Source organism: Echinops telfairi, unplaced genomic scaffold (genome assembly GCF_000313985.2).
Source record: "Echinops telfairi isolate 266 unplaced genomic scaffold, ASM31398v2 ScPeMD7_5;HRSCAF=22, whole genome shotgun sequence".
Taxonomy (NCBI): Eukaryota; Metazoa; Chordata; class Mammalia; order Afrosoricida; family Tenrecidae; genus Echinops; species Echinops telfairi.
Window position 1 is genome coordinate 7715066 of NW_022103901.1, and position 11968 is coordinate 7727033.

The following is an 11968-nucleotide window of genomic DNA, read 5'->3' on the forward strand; positions in this document are numbered from 1 at the left end:
GGCTTTGTTGCTTCTCAGCTAGATGGCTGCTTGTTTATCTTCAAGCCTTTAAGACCCAGACACTATATCTTTTGATAGCTGGGTACCATTAGCTTTCTTCACCACATTTGCTTATGCACCCATTTTGTCTTCAGCAATCGTGTCAGGAAGGTAAGTATCACAGAATGCCAGATTATTAGAACAAAGTGTTCTTGTGTTGAGGGAGTACTTGAGTCAAGGCCCAATGTCCATCTGCTACCTTAATTCTTAACATGTAGATATACCATATATACTCAAGTACAAGCCGACCCAAAAATCAGCCAAGGCACCTAATTTTACCACAAAAACTGCATTAAAAATGTGCTGAAAAACACAGCCTATACTTGAGTATATACGGTAAGTACATAGATCTATTTCCCTCTCATTATATATAAATATATTTACATATGTAAATGTCTGTATTTAGATCCCTATAAATGTCCTTTGCCTCCTGGTTCTTTCCTCTATTTCCTTTTACTTTCCTCTTGTCCCACCATCATGTTTGGCCTTGATTTGGGTTTAGTGATTCCTTGCTGATACATTGCCCTTGATTAAGCCCCACTAGACACCCTACGCTCTTTAAAATAAAGCTTCTCTGAGGATTCAAAGTTCTCCTCTCAGAGTTCAATCTCACCTGTGGCTCCTTTGGGCTAAGTATTTATCAGTAAATTCAACATTTCTGTGATTTGTACATCTCCAACAGTAAGGAAATTATCATCCTTAAAGCCAGTGTCAGAAATTGCAAAAACCAAGTAAAAACAAGGATAAAATTATTTCTAGAATTCCATGGTGGTGACCTCTCTGTTCCCCCTGGGATGTTCATGTACTATATGAAAGCTTTTACTGAATCATCTTTATGACCAATCAGACCTAGCGGCTATGATGCAGAAGATCCCTACAGCCCTCTATCTTTGTGCTTGGGCGGCAAGGTGGTGACATGAGTTTCTTTATGTGGCCTTCTGCCTCAGCTCTTTGGGAAAATACCCTGAGAATTGTTCCCCTAAGCCCCATGGAATTTCCTTTGCCCTAGTTTTGTTACTTTTATTAAGGTGGATTGACATTTTTGGAAACAACTGGGCTTTGATGCATTCTGTCTGGACCCTGGCTAGAGTGTGCCTAGTGATTGCCATGCAGCAGGCAGGGATTGGTCAATAGACTAAGCAAATGAGGTGAACTGTAGCCTAGTATGCACAGCAGTGTCTTCTGAGGGATTGGTTAGTTCGTGGCCCTGATGGGCGGGCATGCCTCAAAATGGACAAGGAGTTGGGTAGACAGGTGGCCAACCTCCCAGAAACAGGAGGAGAAGCATCAGGAAGAAAGGAGAGAGAAGGAACAGAGAGAGAAATAGAAGAAGTCAAGACACCAGGTGCTCCTTCCTTTTCAGATTCCCCTATTGATCAAATTCTTTAATTCCCTTGTACAGAGTGGAAAAGCTAAAACCCCAAATGGCAAGAGACAGAAGACCATCTCTACAAGGCATGCAAGGAAAACCATCCCATTTGGAGCTACGGTAAGTGTCCTTAAGACTGGTCTACCCACCAGGATTTAATCTGGAATGTGCACTAAATCAGAGTTACATGTGGCAGATAGCTCTCTGACCTATTCCCCAAATGGGAATGTTAGGAAATTTTGTCACCACAAAATATAATCCAAAAGGATGAGCCCAGGAAAGGAAAATGGAAAACAAAGGCAATGTTCAGTTTAAGGCTCTTGAATTTAGATAGTTTCTCTGTGCCTCTGTAGGAAATCCTATCAGAACGCAGACACCTGGTCCTGGTGTAAATCACGCTCCAATATCACCGAAATTAATTGTGAAAAATCCACAGTACCCTAACTTTAACTGACAGCACCTTTCGTGTAGATTCAGGTTGTGTTACTTTAAAGGAGACAAACACCATCGAAGTGAGAGTTTATAAAACTGGAGACATTTTGGCATGAGGAAGGACATGGCAAATGTCTACGAGGAAGGACAACTGATTTCACTGGCCACATGGTTCCACTCAGTCCACACATAACTTTAAAAGCACTGGTGAAGGCCCGGATTTTACACTGGTGGTGGACTCCAAGAGATTACCATGGCAACCAGATGTTCTTTTGGGTGATTGAAATGTTCCCTAACAAAGCCTGACGGTGATGCTGTGTGCACAGGGGAAGGCTTCGAGGTCAATGCCGTGCTTGTGAGGAGCCGCTCCGGCACAGTACACAAGGAGATTGCGTGAGTCTTTTGTGCTAAGTGTGAGCTTGGATTTCAAGGGCATACTGAAGTTCTTACCAAATATTACCGTACTTAATATAACTAATACAAAGTTTAATGCTGGTGACAACATTTTGTTCTGCTACACACCCCAAAATTGTCACGTACCAAGCTGCCGTACAAACAAATGACCTGCCTAAAACCAGACGTGCTCTTCCTGGGGTCCCGATATTCAGGAAAGAGCATCCCCATCATAAATCTCTGGGATGATTTCTTTCTCATCCAATATTTAACAGGGTACTAAACCCGGCCCGGTTATACAGCACTGAGTCCCCTCAACTCAATGCCCTTTTCAGATGGATTCCACAGTCCCTGCAATCACCCAACACGCCTCACTCCAAGTGCTAGTCTTTTCCAGAACACACTGCCATCAAACCACCTGCACACATTTATGACGGTACCTCCGTGCTCCTGTCTCGGTCCCCTGCCTGCCTCCATCTTTTCTTCACCTGTGGAGAATCAAAGTCACGAGCAGGGTCTGCAGAACGGAAGCCTGCACCAATTAGCCAATCCTACCAGAGAGTCTTGGGAGAAGTCCAGTCACAGTGCTCCTAAGAGGCAAAGGTGACAGGACTTTGTCTTGTGCCCTGTGGCCATGTTATCAGGAGAGAGCAGTCTCTGGAGAATGACACCATGCCTGGTAAAGGGGGCACCAAAGATGAGGAAGACCCTCAACAAGATGGATGGACCCAGTGGCTGTAACCATGGGCTCCAAGGCAAAAAGCAGGATGAGGAGGGGCCAGGACTGGGCGGGGTTTCAGGCTGCTGAGTCAGACGGATTCAATGTCACTGAACAACAGTAACTAGCTCGTCCCCAAGTGCTCTATCAGGCTCAATCCTCCCACAAGGCTTCTCAGTTTGCCTTGAATCAATTTTGACTCTATATCTCTCAAGCTTACCATCTTATTCCTTAGTAGGAAGTAAGAGTAAATATCTCGTCTGTATTTGTGATTTAAACTGAATGCTCCACCTGGTAGGTTTTGTTCCAACTCAGACTTTTTGAATGAGTCCACATGCCCCAGTAATGCCAGAAGGTCCCTGATGGAGATTCCAATTGGAACTCTGCATTGGAAACATACAAGAGTGGAGACTTGTCAGTAAGTCCCTCAAGGCCAGCACTTGGTTTGCTGTTGTCAATTGCCATCCAGTGGATCCTGACCCATCAGTGGCCTCCCGCATAACAGAAGGAAATGCTGCCTGGCCCTTGGCCATTCTCACGCTCGCTGCTACAGCTGAATGCACGGTTGCAGCCACTGTGTCAGTCGGTCGTCTTCAATTGGGAGCTATGTTCATCATACTACACTGTGATATTAATGTGCACAATGTATAAACGAGTACTTGAAGAATCCTCTTCCACTATCCCCAGCAAGGACCGGAGGAAGAGGGTGTTTGTGAGGTTGCAAGGGCAAGTTGCTGCAGCCTCTCCTGTCAAGTCACAACCCACAGAAACAGAAACCATCATTACGGGCATCACAGAGGCAGGTGAGTAACTGGCTTTAACTCCCTGTGGTTGAGCCCATTCCGATTCGGGATGACCCGACATGACGGGGCACAACGGCCCCTGTGGGTCTCAGAAACTGTTACTCTTGCTGGAGTAGGAAGCCTCGCCTGTCTTCTGTGGAGTGGCTGGTGGCTTCTAACTGTGAGCCTTGCAGGCAGCAGCCTAAGGCATGGCCACCAGAACTCCTTATCTGGCTTTAAAGTAGGCTCTAAACTCCTTGAAGGAAGGGCTGTGTTTTTTCACATCGACAATCCCCGTCACTTAGAAGAGGACCCTACTGAGAAGGTGCTGGGTACTAACTGAGAGGCCAAAAGGCAGAGGTATCTGTTTAAAGAAAAACCTTCTAAATAATGCATTCGGTTTTCTTTCTTTTTTTTTAAATTGCTCAATCTTTTAAGGAAACTCATTCTTCTCTCACCTTGCAGTAAAATCCACTTGGAGATTTTCAAGGAAACAACGGTGTGTCACAAATCAGTTTGAGAAACCACACAAATTACGAGGCAGGGAGCAGAGAGGATCTATTTCAAGGATCTGTCATCAGACAACTTTAGAAAGGGGACAAGAAATCGTTCTCCTTGTGCCCTTGGTAAGACTGAAGCCGCAGGTCAGCATTTGCACCTACCCCCTGATGTCGCTGTGGGATAGCCAATGGGCTGCTAACTGCGAGGCTGGTGGTTCAAAAAAACCAGCCAGCTCTTTGTGGGAGCAAGAGGTGGCCATCTGCTCCTGTGAAAACAAACGTCAGACGCCTGATGGAGTCACCTACTCTGTCCTGGAGGGTCAGTCTGGGATGGAATCAACTCGATGGCGTGGTTCGGTCTTCGTGGTTCTGCCTGTTACACAGCACGATCACCACAGGTCTTGGGTCATTCAAGTGCCCAGGGAAGCCATCACATCTTAAGACACACATCACATCCTAAGACTATGTGTGCCATACAATTCCGCTCCATTGTATAAGGTGCTAGGTTTGATCTCTAAGGACAAGAGGGTGTCTGTCTTTGCAGGACGGCTTCGACGTAGGTCTGTTACTAGAAGGGATCCGAGGGAAGAACTGGAAATCACCAACTGAGAACCAGTAAGAAAAGAGAAGAAGGAAAGACCACCCGCGTTTTCCAAAGTAATGTGAATTAGATGGAGCTTGGAGTCAGAGACAGTTAGCTCGCGTGCTTCTTGGTCTCAGGGAGACGCTACATGACCTAGAGACACAAACAAAAGGCGGAAATGGTAACACGTGGCCCGCCCCTGGGGCCACTGTTTCCCACATCCAGATGATCACGGAGGATCACAGGGAAAGGACACCGCATTTGCCTTGCGTTCAAATACTCACTGGATCGGTACAGAGCTGAGCACACATGGCACTCTCGGGCTTCCAAAGAAGCTACAACACAATGCCAATGGGACTGAAACCCTGCTCAGCCTCGGTGCACACATGATGACACCGACTTGCATTCCACCAGTATCGGGCATTCCATGAATTTGCATTCCGTGGATTTCTATGGCCACCATGTTGCACAGCCACTTAATGAGACCCAGTTGACTTACCTACCCTCACACACCAAGAGGTTGTAACTGAACAGAAGACCACACCAGCCAGCTGGGAGCCTCCAGGGCTGTGTTACGCTGTTGATTATTTGATATCATCTAATACCCACCACCCCACTTGGTTGGTATGGATGCAGAAACACACTTGGAGACATGACATAACCTAGTTGAGATTTTTTTTAAAAAAATTACGAAAAGTGGTGCATCCAGGAAGCAGGCAGAGACGCTATTTTTGAAAATCTGGACACGGTATCCCGAGGAATCCCCTGAACCCCTGTTTTTTTTTTTTCTCAAACCTGAGCTCACCAGTGCTTCACTGGCCCGGGCCGCCCTCAGCTCTGCAGATCTCTGATGAGCCTCCATCCCAAGTGCAAAGATGGAGTGGGTCAAAACAGCACCGCCCAACTTACCTGGCAGAGGGGAAAAGGGGTCTAGCTCGAGACAGACCACAAGCCCAGCGCCAGGGAGGCGTGCTGGCACGAGCCATCTGGGGGCACGTGGCGAGTGGGTCCCTCGTGTCCTTGCCCTTGTAAGGGTGTGAAGCTGGTCCCATCTTGAAAGCGAGCACTTAGGAGGATTAGATGTGGCACTTTGGAAGGGGTGTTGAAACAGAAGATGGTTGTTTTTTTATGGAGGAGGCCTTGGCCACAGGACCGCGGATTTTGCACTTTGATAACATAATAATCAGGTTATTGGAAACACATTTCGAGCGAGGCATTTTTGTCATAGCTGAGAGTGGCCTGACCATCTGGTATGCATCTTCTCCGTGTAAGCTAATAAAAGGACAGGTTTTTCACATAAGCCGACTCCCTTTTAAGAGCCACGTTACCAAAATAAGGTGCAAGCTTTACACTCATCTCACGTTGTATAAGTAAGAATGCAAAACAAAAAACCCCAAAACACAGCACAAAGGCAAGTCACTTTAGATCCACACGGACTCTGAACTCATCAGCATGTATTATTAGGGAAGGAAATGAAACATTTCTGGAAACGTGGAGCGACATCAAGCCCAGGGAAGCCCCCCTTCCGTGTCCTCGGCAGTGGCATTCTCTTCCCCAGATGAACCAAACCCAACACACCAAGCTCCACGATGTTCTTCCTCTAGGAGAAGGGGCTCCAGGGCTAAGGACTTGGCTCTGGCCTTGTTTCTGCTGAAGCAAGCGAGGGGGTGGGGACCACTGAGCTTGTGAGCAAAGGAGAGACCTTGCTAATCTTTGCCTATCCCTGCTGGCATCTTCAGCCCCCATCCAGCCTGTGTGCAGGCATGGCAGATAGACCGCATCTGCTACTCTGATGGCGGAAGCAGGGGCCTGCACATGCCCTGTGTATGTCTGGAGGTATGACTATTCCAGCCCCAGTCAGTAGGAGCTGGGAAGAGGGAATGCTGGGGGCTCAGGGTAGTAGGAAACACACCCAAACCTCTTGGCGTCAAATGAGGTTCCTGGAAGGGGATAAAACAATCATCCACATCTAGCACATGCCAGTAGGACAAATTTGGAAAAGACATCCAATTCCCTGAGATAATGCATGTCAAATGGATGGATGGAGGGTGAGGGTGGGGGATGTGTGTGGGCAGAAGACAACTGGAGTAATTAGCACTTTGGAGGGAAGGAAGGATGTGCAAAACTCTGGAAACAGGGCACTTCTGTTCTCAGAAAATGCTAGGCCGGCATTTAGATGATGGGTGCTCCTTCTGTAGAGTAGACCCGAGGGCCTTGTGAACAGGACAGACATTTCTAGGTGGACACCTTGTTCATGCTGTGGACATGACATCCATTGTGCCTCTTCCTTACACACTCATAGATACACACACACACACACACACACACACACACACACGAGGCTTCAAAAAGTTCCTGGGGGACAAAAAAATCCATCACCTTCTAAAACCACTTTTCCATACACTCGTTCAAGCTCCCTTGTGTGTTTGTGTGTATCTTGTAAAAGGACAGTGACATCAAAAGCATATCATTTGACTACACACCAAGGAAATTAGGTGACACACTTTCTGGACGTGGGAACTACTGTGCTAATCCCAGAGGTAGGTCCCCAACCCTTCTCATCTCGAAGGACAGGGGCTAAGGCAGGCTCAAGAATAAGCTGATAGGCCGCTATTTCTTAAAACAAAAAGTCTTGTGATGTTCAAGAGAGAGCCTCAACACTACCCCTACCAGGACCGTGAGGGGAGGCACCCAGAAAACACACTGGCCCTCACCCAAATTTAAAGAAATAACTCTTCCCGGAACGCAGGCTCTTCAAGTGATCTTGGAAGTCCACTACCTATCTGAGCGCAGCCTCTGAATTCCATCCTCCACGGCCATCTTGTTAGCAAAGATGATGGCGGAAAGGTGGCACGAGCCCATCAGATCTCCCTGTTCCCTCACGGAGCTGCTCCCACCGCCTTCCTCAGTCAGGTAAACAACAGGAGTACGGCACACTGGGAACCAGGCATACATGTCTCCCTCGTGTGGCCCTGAGGGTCCAGCAAGAGAGCCATTTGTAATCAAAGGAGGGTGCAGGGCTGCTCTTTGGGGCTAAGAACAGATGTCTTAGTTGTTTTGGCAGCCGAATGAGCATTCGCAGGAGGGGTTAAGCAATGTCAGGGTCAAGGGTATAGACTTACGAAGTAGCCTGTCCTCAAGCTGGAAGAAGCTGAACTCTGTAATAAAGCACACAGAGAAAGTGGAAAATCAGCCATGGTTTTTAACACGTTCCAAACCACACAGCTCATTACCAGCCCCACGCAGGCGTTTCTCACGACAGCACATCGCCAGTGTCATCTGCCCCTTGTCATCTGCGGCTGATACAAGCACCGTGTAGCTTAATTTCCCCCTTTACATCTCTCAACAACTCGGAGATGCTAACGTGCTATTTACTGAATTCCAAGCTTCTGCAGTGGATGTAATTGCCAATTTATTTGACAGGCAGCTGGGTAATGAATTAATGATGGCGTTGCGCCCTGCGCTGAGACTAAACAGGCACGCGTCAGCCAGCCTCCCCGACTTGCTGACATTCAGTGGCCTGGTCTCCAGCTACTGCGTGGTGTGGCCGCAGAGGGGCAGCAAGAGGAAGGGGCCCAGCTTGACTTGAGACTAAAATGCCCACTGGGCTTGGATGACTTTTCCAGCGGATGACCTACTTGCCAGCTTACTCCCTGCAGGCACGGGTTAGTACACACAGGGCGCTTTTGGAAGCCAAAAAAAAAAAAAAAAAAATACCGAGACATTTTGTAAACACAATTAGTTGTCTAAAATGCAGGGAATGTGGGGGCAAAGGGAGGCTGGGAGCAGCCCAGTTTCTGCAAAGGTTTGAGTCACAGCAACTGTCCCGTGGGCTGCGGTGTTTCTGGCTCACAGACTGCCTACGGAGAGAAATCATCAGGAAGTAATTCAGTTCTTGGAGAAAACAAGCAAAGTAGTGGTGGGGGTGGGGTGGTTTTCAAACACACTTTAAACCTGTCTTTGTCCCCTGAAAAACCTCTCCTTACACATGATTGACTGTTGGGGGTTTTTGTCCCCAGCATCCTCTTCTTCCGATGTTGAGCCCTGGCCCATCAGTCAGCGAGGGTTTCCAATGCTTTGCTCGATCCCCACCATTAAGGCCAATTCTGCGTTGAGGAGGCAGCTCTTCCCAGGTCGTATTTTGAGCACTGTCCCAACCTGGAGAGCTCACCTTCCCAAGACGGATCACACCATGGCCCAATGCTGTTCCTAAGGTTTTCAGTGGCTCATTTTTCAGAAGTGGACCACCTGCCTGTTCGTTCTCTCTAGTGTGTCTCAGCCTGGAAGTTCCGCTGAACCCAGTCCACTGGGTTGACCCTCCTCCTGGTAGATGAAAGGTTGGTGGCACCATGTGAGCCACCAGAACACATCAGAGGAACCGTGGCAGGTGGATAAAAGCCAACAAACTACCCACAGCAAACTCCCTGCCATTGGAGTCGATTCAGACTCACAATGACGCTGTAGGACTGAGCAGAACAGCCCCTGTGGACCAACTCTTCACTGGAGTAGAAAGCCTCCTCTTTCTCCCACCAAGGAGCTGCTGGTTGTGAATAACTTCCTTGCAGTTAACAGCCCATCACACCAGCACTATGCACCAGGGCTCCTCTGTGGATAAAAGAAGTCACAAACAGGTTTGGGTTGCAAGGATGGATGGTGTTGGGTCAGCCATCAGCCTGCTGGCCTTGGGGCATATTTCATCTTCCCTTTAAGATGAGACTCGAATCATGAACTCTTGGTGGTTGGTTGTCTGGCAGAACCCTCCCCATCCATGCAGGCGACCTGGGCTCCATTCCCAGCCAATACACCTCATGCCCAGCTACCACCCTTTGTGGGTGGAGGCTTGAATTGTGCTATAAGGCTGAATGGGTTTATGGAGAGCTTCCAAACTAAGACGGACTTGGAAGAAAGATCTGGTGATCCATTTCTGAAAATCAATCAATGAATACTCTCTATGGGTCCCAGCAGTCTGACTGACCAACTGGGTTGGAAGAGTACCATGTGGTCCTATTGTGTCTGGGGTCACCTTGATCTGGGGCAAACTCATCAGCAGTTAATGAGCACATGCAATAGACACCTTCCACCCTGTTGGCCCAGTGGTGCCATTACCTTGCAGCAGGTCCGTTGCCATGGCCTTGCCTGACTCTGCAGATGGGAGGGGCCACCTGGCTTAGCATTGTTGCATGCCCCGACTTTAGCAAAGGGCGGAGCACCTGGAATGCTTCCAGAAGCCTTCGTTGAACTAATCTATATACAAAGGACTGAGTGGTTGGTGTTCACAGGTGAAAATAAAAAAAATTATAAAAACCCTCTAGAGCAGTGGTTTCTCAACCTTCCTACTGCCGTGACCCTTTCATACAGTTCCTCATGTTGTGGTGACCCCCAGCCATAAAATTATTTTCATTGCTACTTCATAACTGTAATTTTGCTACTGTTATGAATCGGGTGACCCCTGTGAAAGAGTCGTTTGACCCCCAATGGGGTCTTGGCCCACAGGTTGAGAACCGCTCTAGTGAATTTCCCCAAAGCGGGTGGGGGGCACCAAACTCCCTGCCATCCCATCACCTCTGACTTAGCAACCCTATAGGACAAGGCAGAATGGCCCCTGTGGGTTTCGGAGTTGATAGCGCTTTATTGGAGTAGAAAGCCTCTTCTTTCTCCATGGAGCAGCTGGTGGCTTTGAAATGCCAACTCTCAGGCTAGGAGCCTAATGCATGACCACGATGCCACCAGGGCTCCCTGGCGAACGTAGCATCTCCTCAAAGACAACCGTGTGAATCTTCCTGCGATTGCAAACTGCCGCTTCACAGGGCTGCAAGGACCTCCTCCACAGCAAGGGCAGCGTGCCCCTGGGAATCCATCCCTAAACCAGGTTCCAAGGGCAAAATGTCCTGGGGGTGCATGCGCCCTGGCAATGGGTCTTGCCCACCGACTTGGTTGACTTAATGGGAAAAAAAACAACAACATGCATATATATGTGTGCATCAATGTATGTATGTATTCTAATTTTGCTGCATTCTTGATTCCCCTAAGCAGTATGTGGGGAAATTCACAGTCGTCATGGAGACGGCTCCTCCTGCCAGCCAGGCACCACGTGACAGCGTCACCTGTTGTCCTCCCCACTCAGTCTTCCAGGGAGCGGCAGGGGAAGGCCAAGCCAAGCCGGGTCTCCAGCAGGCTGCAGCCAGGCCCCCGGGGAGGTGCAGTCCTTGTAGGGCCAATGACCCCAAGAGACCAGAGGATGGGTGTCTATTGGCTGTGCATCCGCTTCCTGCAAATGCCTTGTACCCCGGGAGGGACGAGAAGGGTCCTGCCACGCCCCCTTCCTAATCGCCCCCACCCCCTACCTATCTGGTGGCAGACCACAGAGAATGAGGGCTCCGCAGCCCCCGTGGCAGGCTCGTTTTGCATATATATTGTACATGACGCAGGGAGCGGGGTGGAGAAGGGGGCCCTTTGTTGCGCACATTTGTCCAGACGATTGTTTATGCAGGTCTGAGTGAATGAGGGAACAGTGGGTATCATTTCAATTTCTGATGTCAACATCAAATTACTTATTTAATTTCATGCCTGGCGAAGCATTGTATAGCTACACGCAGAATCATTTCACTTCATTTGTTATGCTGTGTTTTCGTGGCGATTGGCTTGCCTTCCAACTGACAGCTTTAATTACGACATGAATTTGATTGCACTGCCGAGGAATTAACATAACGCAACAAAGCATTTAAGGGCCCTGCCTAAGAACAAGCCCCACTTCTGCCCCACCTCACCCCCCACCTCGCCTACACCCCACAGACAGGAGAGTCTTCCACATACCCATGACCCACTGGAGTGTCGATGCTTACTAGAACATCGCAGCATCTCCAGCTTAGCCCAACCCGAGGTATTCTCCCTGTCCCTCACCCCTCTGTAGAGGAAGAGAGATCTGAGGCATTATGTGTGCTTTCTGGATGTGGATAAAACTAGGGACGAAGGCCTTCTAATCTATCCCCTAAAAGTCCACGGTAATGACATTTTCCTCCCTTCCTACTTATTCCTCCAACATGCTTTTATTGGCCATTTGTCTGCACATTTCAATCATGGCTGCTGGGCTGGAATCGAAGAACAAAAAGCCCATCTGCAGACAATGGGACATCCCCTTACAGAGGGGTCACC

General features: G+C 48.5%; 1 protein-coding gene across 1 annotated transcript in view; it reads right to left on the reverse strand.

The window, feature by feature from the left end:
- AUTS2 (activator of transcription and developmental regulator AUTS2) overlaps nt 1–11968 on the reverse strand; it is a gene marked incomplete at its 5' end in the record, with an annotated part of 1172671 nt that overhangs the window by 651011 nt on the left and 509692 nt on the right. The window contains one exon of the mRNA XM_045284531.1: nt 7939–7974. Coding sequence (XP_045140466.1) covers nt 7939–7974 — 36 coding nt within the window. The remainder of the gene's footprint in view (nt 1–7938; nt 7975–11968) is intronic.